General features: G+C 34.8%; 3 protein-coding genes across 4 annotated transcripts; 2 read left to right on the forward strand and 1 right to left on the reverse strand.

The window, feature by feature from the left end:
* Positions 1-1,851: 1,851 nt before the first annotated feature.
* On the forward strand, positions 1,852-7,384 carry LOC7497402 (external alternative NAD(P)H-ubiquinone oxidoreductase B1, mitochondrial). 2 transcript variants are annotated; one of them, XM_002319347.4, is made up of 10 exons: positions 1,852-2,118; positions 3,366-3,642; positions 3,832-4,038; positions 4,170-4,420; positions 4,691-4,910; positions 5,118-5,222; positions 6,140-6,403; positions 6,511-6,632; positions 6,792-6,911; positions 7,014-7,384. In XM_002319347.4, exons 1-10 carry the CDS (start codon positions 2,030-2,032, stop codon positions 7,099-7,101), a joined length of 1,743 nt encoding a protein of 580 aa, XP_002319383.1. In that variant the 5' UTR covers positions 1,852-2,029; the 3' UTR covers positions 7,102-7,384. The 2 variants fall into 2 exon arrangements, with proteins under 2 accessions (XP_002319383.1, XP_024439926.1); XM_024584158.2 differs by lacking the exon at positions 1,852-2,118 and adding an exon at positions 2,169-2,534.
* Positions 7,385-8,223: 839 nt separating this feature from the next.
* LOC7497403 (external alternative NAD(P)H-ubiquinone oxidoreductase B4, mitochondrial) lies at positions 8,224-12,787 on the forward strand. Its single transcript, XM_002319348.4, has 10 exons — positions 8,224-8,607; positions 9,002-9,263; positions 9,535-9,744; positions 9,883-10,133; positions 10,749-10,968; positions 11,068-11,172; positions 11,421-11,684; positions 11,780-11,901; positions 12,223-12,342; positions 12,428-12,787. The coding sequence occupies exons 1-10, from the start codon at positions 8,516-8,518 to the stop codon at positions 12,513-12,515; spliced, it is 1,734 nt and encodes a 577-aa protein (XP_002319384.3). The 5' UTR covers positions 8,224-8,515; the 3' UTR covers positions 12,516-12,787.
* Positions 12,788-12,839: 52 nt separating this feature from the next.
* On the reverse strand, positions 12,840-16,404 carry LOC7497404 (external alternative NAD(P)H-ubiquinone oxidoreductase B4, mitochondrial). Its single transcript, XM_002319891.4, has 10 exons — positions 16,161-16,404; positions 15,346-15,619; positions 15,039-15,245; positions 14,626-14,876; positions 14,315-14,534; positions 14,097-14,201; positions 13,725-13,988; positions 13,505-13,626; positions 13,194-13,313; positions 12,840-13,110 (listed from the first exon to the last, which is right to left on the reverse strand). The coding sequence occupies exons 1-10, from the start codon at positions 16,247-16,249 to the stop codon at positions 13,023-13,025; spliced, it is 1,740 nt and encodes a 579-aa protein (XP_002319927.3). The 5' UTR covers positions 16,250-16,404; the 3' UTR covers positions 12,840-13,022.
* Between the last annotated feature and the right edge of the window lie 2,036 nt (positions 16,405-18,440).

Consider the following 18,440-nt stretch of genomic DNA (forward strand, 5'->3'; position numbering starts at 1 on the left):
TAAAACTGTCTCTATCAACCAAGTTTGATTTGCATGGAATTTAAAAATACTTCTTTTGTCCCCTTTTATTCTATCCTCCGTCGGATTATGCCTCTTAAGTATTTGTTTTTCTCTGTACCCTCGTATTTGTTTTGTCGGCTATTCAGAATTTCAGACAGGATAAGGATTTGGCTTTGTGTTCACTGGATAATATTCGGTCAGAATTCTTTATTGGTACGTTGATCTAATGATGACTCTGTGTCTTAACGACCAATGATCCATTTATTTTTACCCTAATAAAAAAAAATACAGTATATTTGCTTGTGGTAATTTATCATAATTGTTTATTAGTTTACGAATTTTAATCTATTTACTGCAAAATATAATTTAATGGATTCAACTTGTTCATATTCACAAGCATATATTAAATTCTACTTATTAAACAACAATAATAACTTGTCGGATAAGCACGACTTGAGAAGGCCATCAGAAACAATTGAAAAGGTCAATAAACTTTAGCTAGTCAAAGTCTCGGGTTACATGTTGATGGAATTAATCTAACTTGATTTGAATTATTTTTTTAAATTAAAACTATATTATTTTTAAAAAATTCTTGATTTCTTACTAAATAATGATTGATTCTCCGAATTGATCAGACCAAATCATAAAATATTTTTTAAAAAATTTGACCCAAACTAGAGGTGACACTTAATAATCATAGTATGCAAACACTTAATTTTAACAAAAAAAATATATTGAAGATAAATTAAGAGTCATAATTGATTACTTTTTATACGAAATATAATTTGACTTTTTTTTTAATAAAACAAACACTTTATATATATAAATAATAACTTTTGCTTGGATTGTGTAAGTTAGGTATTCAAAGAGGAAGTTACTAAATCACACGCTCAATTTCTCATTTTTTTTTTTGGAAGAAGGTGTCCATTGCCGACATTAATAACCAGACTACAAAGCAAAGGACAAGTCGTTTTTTTTTTTTTTTGAGTTTAATGTGGGTGTCCGGGCTAGCTTGCGCGTATCTCGACTAATCCCACGGGTCCTGAAATTAACGACCATATAAGCCTCCAGTGGCCATCATATGAGCAACCACAGAACTCGAACCTGAGACCACAGAAGAAACAAACCTCTTAATCCCAATCAGATTTGCTTTTTTTTATTGCCCATGTGATAGATCAGTAACATTTGATTATATGGTAAAGGATAAGACAGATATATAAAGTGTCATAGCGATAGAAATAGTTGTTTTTTTTTTTTAAAGTGTTTTATGTTAAAATATTTTTTTATATTAATATTTTAAAATAAAAAATATAAAAAATAATTTAAAACTAAAAAAAATTCAAAATTTTTAAAAATATAATTAAACTGTAATACCAAACACCATTAAAATCTTTACTTTTATTATTCTAACTGGTTTTGAACATGAATGTTCAAAAAGTCTCCCCTTTTTTTTTCTAAAAGCTTGACTTAAGATTGTAACTAAAAATAAATTTGGTTTATTCATATATTATTTCTGGTTGAAATAGAAGATAATGCTGGAGTTTGAAAATATAAATATTATGGTATATGTTTATAGGAATTATTCTTGTATTTTGTATTTAAAATAATTTTTGAGTGAATTTAAATATTTTTAAAATATAAAGAAACATGTATTTTTTTATCTTACTATTTTCGTATCCTCTATTTCTAAACAATAACAAAGTAATAAAATCATCTATAAGAAGTTAATCTTGATCATACCTAAAGAAAAAAACCTGAAACAAAAAGGAAAAAAAAAAAAAGGATCGTGAAAATTTTAATTTCATCACAAGTAATACCCGATATTCCCTCCATCTTTTTAGAAGGTGTGCTAAGTAAAAATGTACATGTGTTATGCTATCATTGCATAAGGCCAAGCGATTGCATTCGTCTGTCTCCCAAGCACTCTCTACGGATAATTAGCAGGCACTATTCAGTGCTGTGTCTGAGTGTCAGCTCTCTTCTCTCTCGAGAGTCAAGACCCTCTTGAATTTGAGATATTTTTCAGGAAATGACGATTATGTCTTTCATCAACAGAGCTTCAAGAGCTCTCCATGGCTATCCTGCTTCTTCTAAGCTTCTTGTTCTCTTCACTCTCAGGTTGGTTATGTACTCCTTTTTACTAGTGTTTCTTTTCTTCACTTCTTCAAAGAAAAGTGAAAAAACGTGAATTTTTAAAGATCTCTTTAGTTCTTTTAGTAGCTTTTATTAAACAGACAGACCCTTTCAAGTTGTTCACTTGGAATGTGTGAAAGGAACACTGTTTATCTTTTTGGTTGCTGAGAAAAAGCATAAAGTTTATATCTTTTATGATAAAGGGAAAAAATTTGCAATCTGGGTTCATTCTTTTTTCTTAAAGAAAACTAGATTACTTAGCAAACAAAAGGGTCTCGAATCTTTGAATTTCTCCTTCTTTTAACGGGTTTGATTTTCTAAAGGTCAACCTTTTTTGTCCCTTTTGATTTATGATCTTAACATAGCTAGGTTGTTGCTGAATGTAGTTTCTTGATGTCAATGTAAGTTATTTATTTGATTGTTTACTTTTTTTTCTTGATTTGATTAGTGAGGTTTTTTAGCGTGACAGGATCCAAGGAAGGAACTTGATGTGGGGTTTATCGATCAAAATGGAAAATTTTAGATGCATTAGTATAATTTGTGACCTTTTCCCTCTCTGAAGCAAGTGAAATTCATGATGTTGTAACGTGAAAGGAAGTCAATGGGTTTGAAATATCAAATTTGACCGAATATTTGTGTGAGAATTCGTTTTATATGTTGAATTGATAGCAATGTATCATGTTTTTTGCAGAGTTTTGGAACTAAATTTGCAAAATGCTACATTCCCAGAATTGAGTGCTTCCATGGTATCAATAGCTACATTTCACAAAATGGAGCATTTAAGATGCCCAATGGTGCCCTTAACAAATGATTTTAACAGAATACGGCACCAAGTGAAAGCTAACAATATGATTTGTCAATTTTTTTGACACACACACGCACACATATAAGGGTAAATGATACTGTCAAATTAGGTTGAACAATCTTATACTAGTCAACTCCCATTGTTTATAGTTGATTTGTTTTTTGTTTTGAACTTGGCCTCATTCTAGTTGAATGACGCCTGCCATGTTTGAACCTAGTTCTCCGAATAGCTTATCATTTTCTTTACCTATTCTAAAGCAGGAGACTAGCAGTTAAGGTCCCTGAAAAGATAATTTTCTGGATTCATTACAAGTTTTTTCTTTTGCTTTAATCCACATAGATTTTGCATTAACTATGAACTTACAATTTCACGAATTCTACCAGTCATTCTCTAACAAATATGTCTGCTATCTTGAGGTCTATTACAGTAGTGGAGGTCTAGTGGCATATGCTGATTCGCAATCAGAAACGGCTGCGCCTGCTGCTGAGCTTAATCAGAATGAGTGGAAGAAGAAGAGAGTGGTGGTTCTGGGAACAGGGTGGGCGGGTACTAGTTTCCTTAAAGATCTGGATGTTTCTTCATATGACGTTCAGGTTGTTTCACCCCGCAATTATTTTGCATTCACCCCTCTGTTGCCTAGTGTGACCTGTGGTACAGTTGAAGCTCGGAGCATTGTAGAGCCAGTGAGGAATATTATAAAGAAGGTAAAGGAAGATAACAAGAACCCATATTTAATCATGTGATAAATTTTGAGCGATTTCATGGGTGCACACACACTCACACAAAAATACCTCATACTCACATTCATGAATATAAACATATGACTGCACTTTGTACAGATCACTATGTTTTCATGTTTATTTTCTTATAGAATTTCCATTTTATTCTGATAGAGAAATGGGGAAATTCAATTTTTCGAGGCAGAATGTGTCAAGATTGATGCTGCAAAAAACAAGGTTTTCTGTAAGTCTCACTTTGAGAACAACGTGATTGGTGCTGAAGATTTTTCCCTGGAATATGACTACTTGGTGGTAGCGATAGGAGCCCAAGTAAACACTTTTAACACCCCTGGTGTCACGGAGAACTGCCATTTTCTGAAGGTAGGGTCATTTTAATTATATAGGGTGGAGTTAAGGTAACACTGTAATCCTCATATAATATCTACTACTCAGCAATCTTCCACGAGGTTTTGGGCTTTTCTTTCTATAAAGGGAGAAACTGACCTTTTCAGGAATTGGAGGATGCACAGAAGCTCCGCAGAAGTGTGATTGATTGTTTTGAAAAGGCTTCCATCCCTGGCCTGACTGAAGAAGAGCGAAGAACTAACCTTCATTTTGTAGTTGTTGGAGGAGGTCCCACTGGAGTGGAGTTTGCTGCCGAGCTGCATGACTTTATCCAGGAAGATTTAGTCAATGTCTATCCTATGGTTAAAGATCTAGTGAAAATAACCTTGATCCAGTCTGGAGATCATATTTTAAACATGTAAGGTTTTAGCTTTCACGATCTACATTTATAATGCTTCTGAGCATAAGTCAGTGGAATGCCAAACTATCAGTTCTGGTGAGATGTTCTCATATTCATCATCGTTGTGCCACTGGAACTATTACTGCATATAACTGGCCTCATGTTCCTTATAAAGAAGTATGTTTATTGCTGATATGATGGCTTCATCTTTGCTTATAAAATGCATCTCAGCAAATGGGCAAGAAGAAAATTTGAAAACTAAGCAGCTACTATACTCTGCCTTTGTAGGTTTGATGAGAGAATTAGTACATTTGCTGAGAAGAAGTTTCAAAGAGATTGTATTGAAGTTCAGACAGGATGTAGAGTTCTCAGTGTTTCTGATAAAGAAATTACCATGAAGGTCAAATCCAAGGGTGAGATTACATCTATACCACATGGACTGGTAGTATGGTCTACTGGTATCAGCACTCGCCCAGTTGTGAAGGACTTCATGGAGCAAATTGGGCAGGTTCGTTGCATATAGCAGATTCTAACTCTATTATGACAATGCTCGCTTATGAATGAAGGTTGTTCTACCGAGTCACTTAAGATCCAAGTTTTTAAATATGTAAAGTGGCATCAAGCTCATGCTGTTATTTTGAGATTTTCAGAGTTGTCAGACTACATGGTTGTTCTTACTCTATTAATTACACTTTAAACTTTGTTTCATATGCAGGCTAACAGACGTGTTCTTGCAACTAATGAATGGCTGCGAGTAAAGGAATGTGAAAATGTATATGCACTTGGTGATTGTGCCACAATAGATCAGCGTAAGATCATGGTAGGTGAATCCTTTAGCCTGTCAATTTAATTCTTAAGAGATGCCTAGTTTATTTATCTTGGGGACATTTTGCATCATGAAATGCTTTAATAGCTGCAGATTCAGCCTATACATCCTGGGATTTGTTCTTTGTTTTTTCTGTTAATCGAGTTTGATAACCTAAATCATGGAAAACTTGCATCAGAATAGTGTACAGATGGCAAAATGTTAGGATTAGGTGCGCATGTTTATATAAACAAGAGACCTTTGCTTCTTTGAAATACAGAAAATAAGCAGAGATAGCAACAAGTTGTGCTTCTCTGATCTCCAATATATGCAATTCTTTTGCTGGAATGTTGAGTCTCTTCATGAATTTGTGCACTGAACTTTTTTTCTACTAGTTTTTATGATATTACATATTCCAGAAAGAGATGCTGTATATTCACTCACATATCTTGTGAATTATATGTATCTGTGGGATTAATTTGGAAAAACAATAGGGATATGCAAGAACAAACAATTTTTATTGGAAACATTCCTCTAATGAATTCCTTGGGAACTTCTTAAGTAAGTGGAACATAAAGAATTGTGATCAATCAAATTAACTGTTGGACTCCCAAATAAGCCTTTGCATTAGAATACCATATGTAGATCACGTTAATTATTGAATACTGGTGTTTTGTTGCTGAATAAGGGAGGCGTGCCAATGTTTTTAATATTTCTCATTTTTAAAGAGAAATTGAAATACTTGAATCACCTTTCATGGACAAACTGAATGCCTTTATCAGCTTTTTTTTTGTCTTCACTATCAATTCATTTACCTTTTTATTTCCTCATCCATTTCATGTTTGCTTCAAATTCTTGGTTTTTATATAATTGTATAAATTTGTGAAATTTTGGACAAGATTTGAATATGATGCAATGCCATTCTGCTTTAGGAGGATATTGCATCCATATTTAAAGCTGCAGACAAAGACAATTCTGGTACCTTGACTGTTCAAGAATTCCAAGATGTGGTAGATGATATCCTTGTAAGGTATCCCCAACTGGAACTCTATTTGAAGAACAAGCATCTGAGAGATGTGAAAGATTTGATGAAAGATCCCGAGGGAAAAGACATAAAAGAAGTTGATATTGAAGGTTTTAAACTAGCCCTTGCTCAAGTGGATTCACAGGCCAAAAGTCTGCCTGCAACTGCACAGGTATTTTTCTTGCATCTACTATTGTACGTTTTGATGCCAGTCTTTTTTTTTTTTCCTCTCTTCAAAATATGATGCAAGAATTTCTTTACATACTTTTTTTTTTTCAGGTTGCTGCTCAACAAGGTGCTTATCTTTCTAGGTGTTTCAATCGTAGAGAACACTGCAAAGATAATCCTGAAGGTCCTCGGCGTTTTGTAGGTTCTGGGCGTCATGCATTCGTTCCATTTCGGTATGCTATCTATCTTTGAAGTGCTCATCTTTTTTCCTATTGAGCTGTTACAATATCTATATAAGAACATTATGAACCAGTTTTTATTATACCTGTATCAAGCCTCCTTTCCATCTTCATGTTTCTAACTTCCAAGATGCTGACATTTTGGAATGCAAGGTACAAGCATCTTGGGCAGTTTGCTCCTTTGGGAGGAGAGCAGGCTGCCGCTGAACTGCCCGGAGACTGGGTTTCCATTGGTCGCAGCACACAGTGGCTCTGGTATTCTGTATATGCAAGGTGATTATTAGCTACTTTTAGAGTTCAAGATTTGCTAGCTCTTTGAGTGAGCATTTAGTCTCCACATTCATGAATTTGACTGTAACCTTTTCTTTCATTCAGCAAACAAGTGAGCTGGCGAACAAGAGTGCTGTTGGTATCTGATTGGACTCGGAGATTCATTTTTGGAAGAGATTCAAGCCGTATTTGAGACAACAAATGGCGTCTTCTATAAACTATCCCAAAGTCACTGGTTTTCCCACAACTCAATCGCAGCATTTCCACCTACCTTGCATAAATATATATGATTTCCTTTTTTCCCTTTCAAATTTGTGTCTATGTACTCTCCTTTGGTATTTAAAATTGAGACACTGTTACCATTTACTAGTATACCAGGTGTGAAATAGCATGGAGAGCAACAGATTTCTTGGTGACCTGATGCTGTATATGGCTGACAAGTATTCTTTCTTGTATGGAAGTCTTACGTTGATTTACACGACCATGTAAAAATGCTCATGCTCCCGCAAAGAAGTTCCAAACTTTACAGGGCTTAGACTTGTATTTTCTTGATGTCTTCAGTTTTGTGTTATGATGTATCTTGTCCAAGGCTGCTGCTATATCTTTGAATTACCTAGTGTTCTGAAACCACTCGAGGCTTGGACCCAGCCAGGTTTCTAAACCAGGCATGTAGTTTTATCTTGTGAGCAAGATTCAAGTAATTTTTTTAAATGATGTATTTTTTTTAAATAATATTGTTTTGAAAAAAAATTAAAAAAAAATTGTGAATTAACCTACTAACTCGAAACCTAGGCCTTAGACCGGGATGGTTTTTAGAACACCTTTGAAATCACCTCAAGAAAATAAAAATAAAAATTAAGGGTTGAAAATATGGGATCATGGGGTGAGATCTTAGGGGAATGATATGGGAAATAATATTACTCATCTAATGTACATGAAAAAGAGTGCTTGGCATTTTGAAATGAGATAAATTAGGATCTGGTCAAATGCCTGCTGGTAATTTCCTCTGTGGTGAGGTCATGGTGGTATATAATGTGTCTAAAATTAATAAAGCTTGCAACAAGGAGATCCTGTTTTCCTGCTAAAAGAGTATCAAAATTAACAATTTTTTCTTTCTAAAATTACCATAAACTTAAATATTAGTAACATTTTTGTCAATAATATTAAATACCATGTGGTTGGCAAGTAAGTATGCTCCTCACTTTGTGGATAAAGGTTCTATCCCAAAATTGTGAAGGGATAATACATTTTCTTTTCCATTTTCTAGTTTCATGATAGATGATTTTTGCGGAAACAGAGACATAAATTTTTACATATAAGTTGGTACGAGGATTTCCTAGAATCAACCGGGATGAAAAACAAAAAAAATATTAAAATCATATGTTACCCCTCTTAAAAAAGGGGACCAAACTGTTAGCTAGAGGAAGGTATGGTTCTGTGACTGTGACACAGAAACACTACGTATTAATAGCTCCAAATTTTTGATCCGTAAACTTCTCATTAGAATCTGCTCTTGGATTTATTCTTCCTTTGCAACAGAAAAACAAGATTGAAAGAACTGTTTCATTAGTTTTTGTTTAGAGAGGCAACAAAAGTTTGGTTTTACAATGAGAGGGTACTATACATTCTTTGAGAGAGCTCTTCGAGCTTTTAATGATCACTCTACAGTGTCTAAGATTCTTGTCATCTCCTCTGTCAGGTTATCATCTGGGCTACCTTTTCTTAACTTTTTTTCCTATCTGTTTTTGTTTTGTTCTCTTTGATCTTGTTGAGTTTTGATCTAAGAGATGTGTTTCTGAAGAGTTTTTGACCTTAGTATGTGGTTGTTCCCTTAACAAGGTATATCTATGGCTGGAAAAGTAAAGGAAAGAAAAGAAAAAGGAGCAGAACATTGCATAATTAACATAAAAGAAGTAAGCTAGGAAAAAAGATGGAATTTATGGATGAATTAAGCTATAGAGTATGTTACAGATTGAATATGGTTTTTCTTCTCCTTTTTCTTTCACATGCTTCATGGTCTTTTTAACAATAATTTGGAGACTTTGCATTTATAATGACTCTTTGTTCATGTGTTCTTCAATTTGACTTGCTAGCGGTGGAGGTCTACTGGCATTTTCTGATGCCAACGCATTCCAAAGTTATGCTGAAGGAGATGGCAAGAAAAAGAAGGTAGTGGTACTTGGAACTGGCTGGGCTGGCGTCAGTTTCTTGAAAAACTTGAAGAGTTCTTCATATGATGTTCATATAGTTTCACCGCGTAACTATTTTGCGTTTACTCCATTGTTACCAAGTGTTACAAATGGAACAGTCGAAGGACGCAGCATTGTTGAACCAATTCGCAATATTGCAAGGAAGGTATGAAAATGTAAATCATAGAGTAGTGTACTTGCTGTTGCGTTGGAATCTTGTGCACATACTTCATTCAGAATTACATGAATTAAAGTGAAATATTATGTTGAAGGCTTCTCTTAATGTCTAGAATTCGCAGCATGAAAGAATCGAAGAGGAGAAATTATAAGAATTGTGATGATCCTATTAACATGGATTAAATGCTGCTTTGGAGCTGCACCCATGTGTTAGAAAATGGAAAACAACATATACATAACGTCATTTCTGTATCTTGCAGAAACCATTTGGAGTTGGATTCAAGGAGGCTGAATGTTATAAGATTGATCCAGTACAGAAGAAAATTTATTGCAGAAGTACTGATCAAGGCAAAACTTTAGGAGGGAATGAAGAATTCACAATGGATTATGATGTCTTGATTGTGGCCATGGGAGCTAAATCAAATACTTTCAACACCCCTGGTGTTGAGGAACATGCTCACTTCTTGAAGGTAAATTGAATATCATGAGGAGTTTATATGACTTGGTAGCTATGCGTAGAATTTTTCACCTTCTGAGCATTATGTTAAAACAATTAGATTATTAAAATTATTTTGTCCTAACCTAAACTTGTCGAGTTCATCATGCAGGAAATTGAAGATGCTCAGAACATCCGTAGGTCAATAATTGATTGTTATGAACGTGCAAGCCTTCCGAGTATAAGCGAAGAAGAGAGGAAGCGCATTATGCATTTTGTAGTTGTCGGTGGTGGCCCATCTGGTGTGGAATATGCTGCAGAACTTCATGACTTTGCACATGATGATTTAGCTAAACTATATCCTTCAATCAAAGATTACCTGAGAATTACACTTCTTGAGGCAGGCGATCACATTTTGAACATGTAAGGCAGATCACTTCAGAAAGAAATTAGTCTGGTGGGGTCTAAGGCATGATTATGGTTATATTTTCTGCGTTTGTCAATGACAATCACTGTCAGTTGGTAATAGCTCTTGCTGTGTTTATACCTGTTTAATGGTCCTTGAATACACATTTTGAACATGTAAGGCAGATCACTTCTGTAAGAAATTAGTCTGGCGGGGTCTAAAGCATGATTGTGGTTATGTTTTCTGCGTTGTCAAAGACAATCACTATCAGTTGGTAATAACTCTTGCTTTATTTATACCTGTTTGATGGTCCTTGAATATGGAAGATGGATACACCATTTTCTGCAGGAATCTGGTCTTGGCCTTTTGTTGTAGGTTTCAATCCAACTCCATTTTGTTGAAAGTATTTGGAATAATTACGTGCAGCATTTTTATACACTATATCATAGCTAATGAAATCTAGACACACAGACGACCGGAATCGATTAGTTTGGTACTCGAAATGCGGATAAAGAGGGGTTGTACATCTCTGAATATATCATATCCAAGAAAAGAAGGTTCAACTGTCAAATGGTGATTTTTGAAATTAAGAATCAATTAACATCTGAGCCTTGCTTACTTGTTTCTTACAGGTTTGACAGCAGAATTACTAAATTTGCTACTGAGAAGTTCGAAAGAGATGGAATTGATGTAAAGACAGGTTCAATGGTCATAAAAGTTTCTGACAAGCATATCTCTACTAAAGAGATAAAAACTGGCCAGACTGTTTCAATACCTTATGGAATGGTTCTCTGGTCAACCGGCATTGCAACTCGTCCTGTCATTATGGATTTTATGAAGCACATTGGTCAGGTCTGTTTCCTCACAACCATTTACATCTCCATATTTCCCTACACTTCACAGCAATGTGTGATAGGATATTCCATTAGGGTTAAATTTCTTTGATCTCAGGGTAACAGGCGTGTTTTAGCTACTGATGAGTGGCTGAGGGTTGAAGGGTGTGATGGTGTGTATGCTCTTGGTGACTGTGCCACGATAAATCAACGGAAAGTCATGGTAAATGAATTTAGACATATAACATCTCTTTGCTATAAGATACGAGGCCTTTCAGTTTTTATATGTTCTAACCAGCACTTAGCTCTTTCTATCGACAATTTTCATACTATTCTCTTTGTTCTGACAGTAAGTGTATCCTTAGGCCAGCTTTGGCGTATCTTGTTAGAAGGTGCCCTGTCAGTATGCTATTGTAGGTTATCTGCCGACGAGCTCAATAAATTTGATTTTTCTCTCCATTTCACTATCAGGAAGATATAGCAGTAATATTCAGCAAGGCAGACAAGAATAACTCTGGTACCTTAGATCTCAAAGATTTTAAAGATGTTGTTGACCACATCAGCGAAAGGTATCCTCAAGTGCAGATTTATATGGAAAAGAAAAAATTGAAAACCTTTGATGCTTTACTAAAAAGTGCTCAAGGGAATGACAACAAACTGATAGATATTGAAACATTCAAGAATGCTCTACATGAAGTAGATTCTCAAATGAAAAATCTTCCTGCAACAGCTCAAGTAATTTCAATTTTTTCCCCTTCTTTCATTCCTTCTCTCAACCAGCTAACAATGCTCTTTTGAGTTACTGTTTTTTTCTTTTTTGAAATTTTAAGGTTGCAGCACAGCAAGGTGAATACCTTGCAAGCTGTTTTAATCGTATGGAGCAATGTGAAAAGTATCCTGAAGGTCCTATGAGATTTAGGGGAACAGGCTGCCATCGGTTTCGTCCATTTAGGTACAAAATAGACGTTCTTCCTCTCTCTATTTTCCATGAAATATACAAGGCAATTTAAAAGGTAGTCCATCTCAAAAAGAAAAATTTAAGGAATAAGTAATGCCCTTCATGAATCAGTTCTTCTTGCCGATGCCTTTTTTGTAGAGGCTTTAATATCCAGATGAACATGTGCAAAAGTCTTGTTTACTTGAGACTAATTTAAGGTTTCATAACAAGGACACTGTCTTCTCTGTCAAAGACACCATTTGTTTATGTTTGTTGATATTGTAATGAAGAGTTTTAGAGAGAATGCCGATACATCTGTCGATTATCCAATGCAAGGTATAAGCATTTTGGACAATTTGCTCCATTGGGAGGAGAGCAAACTGCAGCTCAACTTCCGGGAGATTGGATTTCCGTTGGCTATAGTACTCAGTGGCTCTGGTACGCGGTGTATACAAGGTAATACTCTTATTCAGGTTCAGAAATACCTGCTCTAATGTTAACATACTGCCATCATCTGAATTTTTTTTTTTTTTACTTACAGTAAGCTAGTCAGCTGGCGCACGAGAGTGTTAGTGGTATCTGACTGGCTTAGAAGGTCAATATTCGGAAGAGATTCAAGTCGAATCTGAGAGTTCTGGAGCATGAATCTTGCAAAACAAGTACTTATGCTCAGGCAATTCTTAGCAGATTTTATTCCACCTTCAGCTCAAAACCTCACATAATTATCTTTGTTTGTCAGTGTTTTTCCTGACTGTTTCATTAAAAAATAAGTTCTTAGCAGAAAAACTTTTGCTGGAAAAAACTTTTGGGTACAATACTTGCCCTTAGTTTCGGATTGTTTAGGAATATTGGCGAATCCTCATTCCATTTAACCAAGTCATTCTTATGAATTTCTTATCAATTCACGCTGTTCCATTCTGATGGTTGCATCAAAGTATTGTTGTTTTCTTCAAAATGTGAGCTTGTAACTTTTTGTAAAGCCTTTTCGTAATACTGATTATGGTAGAACCAATATCCTAGGTATTGGAAGAAACAAGGCTAAATAAAGTAGAGGACTGAAACAAAATTGGAACAAAATCTGTTGTCTAATTGTCATATGACATGAATAGTTGTAGAAAATACTGTCCTGAGCTGTCTCAGATTTTGCTGGAGTCCCTTCCAAATATAAACTTTCTCGACCAGTCAGATATCACCAACATTCTTGTACGCCAGCTAACTAGCTTGCTGTAAGTAGAGGGGGAGAACTGTCAAGTGATGAAAATATTCTGATATAAATCAAATATATGTGAATATGAGGGAATCATTACCTTGCATAAACTGAGTACCAGAGCCACTGAGCGCTATGTCCGATCGAAACCCAATCTCCTGGAAGTTGAGCTGCAGTCTGCTCTCCACCCAATGGAGCAAATTGTCCAAAGTGCCTGTACCTGAAATTTCATAACTAAAGCTTCAGTATTCTATATTGCGTTTTCAATCGTTTAGCAACTCCATCATTTATAAAAAAAATTCCTTTACTTTCCTAGATCTCCTCTATACAATAGATAAATTCCATACAATAAGTAATTCATAGCATATGAAGAATGAAAAGAAAGAAAAATGGTGGGAGAATATACTGTACCTGAAGGGATGAAACTGGTGTCGGCCTGAAGCCCTGAACCTCAGTGGACCCTCAGGATTCTTTTCACAAAGCTCCTTTCTGTTGAAACATTTTGCAAGGTATTCTCCTTGTTGTGCAGCCACCTATAAAATAAAAAGAAAATGAAGATCGATAATGTAAATGAATACTATAGATGGTTGAATAATGTCAACAGAAAAGTGAAAACTAAAATATGTTTTACCTGAGCAGTTGGCGGGAGACTTTTCATTTGAGAATCAACTTCGGATAGAGCCTTCTTAAATATTTCGATATCTATTTGTTTCTTGTCATCTCCTTGAGCATTCTTCAGTAAAGCATCAAAGCTTTTCAGTTTGTTCTTTTGCAAGTAAAGCTCAACTTGAGGGTATCTCTCACAGATGTGGCCAACAACTTCTTTGAAGTCTTTAAGATCTAGAGTACCAGTGTTGGTCTTGTCTGCCTTCCTGAATATTGCTGCTATATCTTCCTGTTGAATCATAGGGCATTATTGTCTCAAGTCAGCTGAAAACTTCATCAGAAAACACTATGCAATGTGTATAATACAGAGATTTTGAATATGTTTACTTTCACATACCATGACTTTGCGTTGATTTATAGTCGCACAGTCACCTAGAGCATATACATCTTCGCAGCCTTCAACCCTCAGCCATTCATCGGTTGCCAGAACACGCCTTTTGACCTGTCCCCAAATAACAATTCTCAATGGTTAGTTTAGTTGAAAAGTCTTTCACGAGTAAAATTTCAGAAATGAAGGTGAAATAGTAGGATGCTCATGGTTGCGGAACCACAGACCTGATCAATGTGGTTCATGAAATCCCTGACAACAGGACGAGTAGCAATGCCGGTTGACCAGAGGACCACTCCGTATGGTACAGAAACAATTTCACCGGTTTTTCTCTCCTTAGTAGAAATATCCTTATCAGACACTTTTACAACCATTGATCCTGTCTTTACATCAATGCCATCTCTTTGGAATTTCTCAGTAGCAAATGTAGTAATTCGTTTGTCAAACCTGCAAGAATCAATCAATTAAAAACTTGTCATTACCAGTCATAATCACACTTCAGAACTCAACAAATTAAGAGAGAACTGATCTGACTTACATGTTCAAAATGTGATCACCAGCCTCAAGAAGGGTTATTTTCAGGTAGTCTTTAGCTGAGGGATATAGCTTTGCCATATCATCAAATGCCAAGTCGTGTAGCTCTGCAGCATACTCCACACCTGTTGGACCACCTCCAACAACTACAAAATGCATCACCCGCTTCTTCTCTTCTTCGCTTACACTCGGAAGGCTTGCACGCTCGTAACAGTCAATTATTGACTTACGAAGCCTCAGCGCGTCTCCAACTTCCTGCAGGGTGAGGAGATCAAGTCATGGCTTTAGTATTTCCTTCCCAGGCTATTCGATAGAGTATTCAAGAATTCCGGGATTTTGCTAGAGCTGACACCGCTAATTTCAAACTTTCTTTAAATGGTGTTAAGCAGCAAATCAAATTCATAATTCAGAACATACCTTCAGGAAATGAGCATGCTCCTCGACACCGGGGGTGTTGAAAGTATTTACACGAGCTCCCATGGCCAATATCAAGACATCATAATCAACTGTGAATTCTTCAATTCCATCCAAAGTTGAGGATTGGTTAGAACGACAATAAACTTTCTTATTTACTGGATCAATCTTATAACATTCAGCTTCCTTGAACTCAACATTGTAAGGTTTCTGCAATATTACGAAAAAAATAAGAAACATAACTCAGCAACACTAATTCAAAAAACCAACATAACACTTTGTACATTTAACAGTCATTATTGCTTCCAACCTTTTTCACAATATTGCGAATTGGCTCTACTATGCTGCGAGCTTCCACCGTTCCATTAGTTACACTCGGTAACAAAGGAGTGAACGTGAAGAAGTTATTCGGAGAAACGACTTGAACATCATAGGAAGAGCTCTTCAGGTTTTTCAAAAAACTTGTGCCTGCCCAACCAGTTCCAAGAACTACCACCTTCTTTTTCTTGCCTTCATTCTGAGATGAGTCTGTGATCAATCCTTGGAATGGACTGGCATCAGAAAACGTTAACAGACCTCCACCACTGCAATAATTCGAGAATCAAGCTATATAAGTTGAAAACAACAGCAACGAATAACATTATTACTAAGTTCTCACATGGAATACTGCATATGGTATATTACATGCATCATCACAACAAAATGTTTTTAGATAAACAAAAATATGCGTACATTTCTTGATGCACCAACAAAAGTTTTGGATCTGCAGTCACTAGTTAGGATAAACATGTTACTTTTCAACATAGTGATTTTTTTAACTGTATTTAAGGTAGCCTGAGACAGAAGAGACACGAAGATATAGTCTCAAGGGTCCAACCACACACATCTCTATCACTTATCTCCCTGGACATTAACCAAACGCAACCTCTATAAGGGTGCCTGACAGCTTTTATGATGGAAACGCACTTTTTAGAAACTTTTTAAAGAAAGAAAAACCGTGTTGTCTGTACAAATTAGTTAAAAGCTTCAAGAACATATAAATCCACAAAAAAAGAAAAAGAAAAGAACAGTAACACAAACAATTATAAACCCAAATAAATAAAAAAATATGTTATGATTTGTAACCTGACGGTGGAGACAATAAGCAGCTTAAAGAAAGTAGGGTGCTCTTGAAAAGTTCTAAAGGCTCTCTGGAAGAATGCAGACCCTCTCATTGTAAAACCCCAGTCTCTCTTTCTCCCTTGAAAAATAGAAGCAAACCTTAGGGCAGAAGCTAGAGAAGTTTATATAGGGAGTACATTGTGGAATAAAATTGGAAACATGGATTTTAAACTGTGAGAGAATGAAACTTGACATGCAAGACAGGGTTAAATAGAGTAACTGCAATTGAGACAGGTCTATATTTCCTGAGAAGTTGCAAATCCCTAACTTTATGCGTTGAACCTGCATTAACTCCCACTATTACATATTTCTATAACTTTTCTTTTTTATCTTTTAGTTTATAACTTGTCAAAGCATAATTGTAAAACCTGATATAGAGTAAGGACAAAATCACGGGTCAATTTCAATTTTTTTTTAATTAAAACGGGTCAATTTCAATTTATTATTTTTAATTAAAACAATATTATTTCTTTAAAAAAACATCAAGAAAAAAGTTAGTGGGTTTTGACCAGCGAGTCAAATATTTTACCAAGTTAATTGAATTTCTTTTTTAACTCCAATCAATTCAAGTTTTGAATCGAAATTAATCTAGGTCTTGATTGAAATCGACCACTAGCAAGTAAAGATTTTACTATTAAGTGTGAAAGGACTCAAAACAGGAAAGGATAGCATGTCTATTGTGAAATATAAAGATATTTGTTTCATAAAAGAAAAGATCTCTTTCCAAAAGAAAAAAAAAAACATTAATGCAGAAGAAGAATCTTCTTGTTAACATAGCAGTTTCTTCTCTTAATTTAAAATACATGATTAATTGCTTTAATGCATGGTCATGAATGGTTACCAGCTGTCTAATTGGGTTTTCCAAGAGACATTTTTCATACATAGCAACTAGGAGAGTATTTAAAAGGTTGATCTTGCCATTAAGATATTCTTGTAAAAATAAAAATAAAAGTTTGATTTTTAGAAAACGTAAGAGGCAGTCATAAATCCCGAATATGACTAGTCTCACTCTTTAAAAGGGTACGAGAATACCCGGATAAGAACTAAAATAAAAAACTAGAAGAGTGTTTGAAGTTTGATAACAATTAGTTTTTAAAGTGATTTTTTCTTGGAAATTTATTAAAATAATTTTTGATATTAGTATATAAGAAATTCAAAAATATTTCAAAATTAATTTTTTTTTTTAAAATAAACTCTTATAAAAATTTGTATATGTTGCGCTGCATTACAAAACTGTGCTTAAATTCCTTCACCATGGAGTCTTAAAGCAAGCCATCCATAAGCAGACCAATGCAAAATCCAAGATGAAGTGTGGGGAGCAAACCAGTGCGGCTTGTCCAGCCTCCTGTGTATTGTCTCAGAATTTTGCATGACAGGAACCGTACACCTAACCTGAGCGAGAGTAATTGATCATTCATGCTTATGAACAAATTTTGTTACTAAATTGAGCTTGAGGCAATGCATAGGATGGATAGAAAGTAATTAAGGTATTTTTATGTGATAAAAAAAATAACACATTATACGAAGGTATAAATCAACATAACAAGAAGAATATAAAGTTAAGTAGAAAAAATAATTAGGATCTAAAATTAAATAAAAAAATATTTTTAAAAAACAAAAACAACATTTTATATTTAAATGCATTCCAGACTTTGCTGGTGGTCGATCCCTTAATAAAATAAAACTTGTAAAATAATTTAGTAAAATTTCAACTCGATTCAACAATTAAATCTAAAATTATATATATATTTTTTTTGTTAAACTATATGCATGATATATATGGATTTCTTTGCAGGTTATATCTTGTCTGTCCAGTCCGTAAATATATCCACGAGGCATGAGACATTCAACGTCAACAAGTTTTCTAATACTTTCACTAATCTCTCTTATAATCAAAACGACCAGATTTGTTCAATCAGACTTCTCTTGCAGAAAAATGTGGTAAGATCAATACATCTAAAATGCTGCCGTTGCAAACAATCCAAAAAAGCTATAACTAAATCGTTCCGAGGTTCTTTCGAGCAATTTCTAATGTTCAGCAATAAAAGGAAATGGATTTTTCAACTCTGCAACATTGGCTTTAAAAAATGCTGAATCTAGAGGAATTGAAACCATCTTACTAATCAGAATCTAGCAATTGCTTGCACTCAATAGTTTCATTTAGTATTTCCAGGACAGGAATTTCAACTATTCCTTTTTTTCTCTCCAGAAAGCCTATATGCACTATAACTTTCCAGCTCATAA

The sequence above is a fragment of the Populus trichocarpa genome, chromosome 13 (genome assembly GCF_000002775.5).
Source record: "Populus trichocarpa isolate Nisqually-1 chromosome 13, P.trichocarpa_v4.1, whole genome shotgun sequence".
Classification (NCBI taxonomy): domain Eukaryota; kingdom Viridiplantae; phylum Streptophyta; class Magnoliopsida; order Malpighiales; family Salicaceae; genus Populus; species Populus trichocarpa.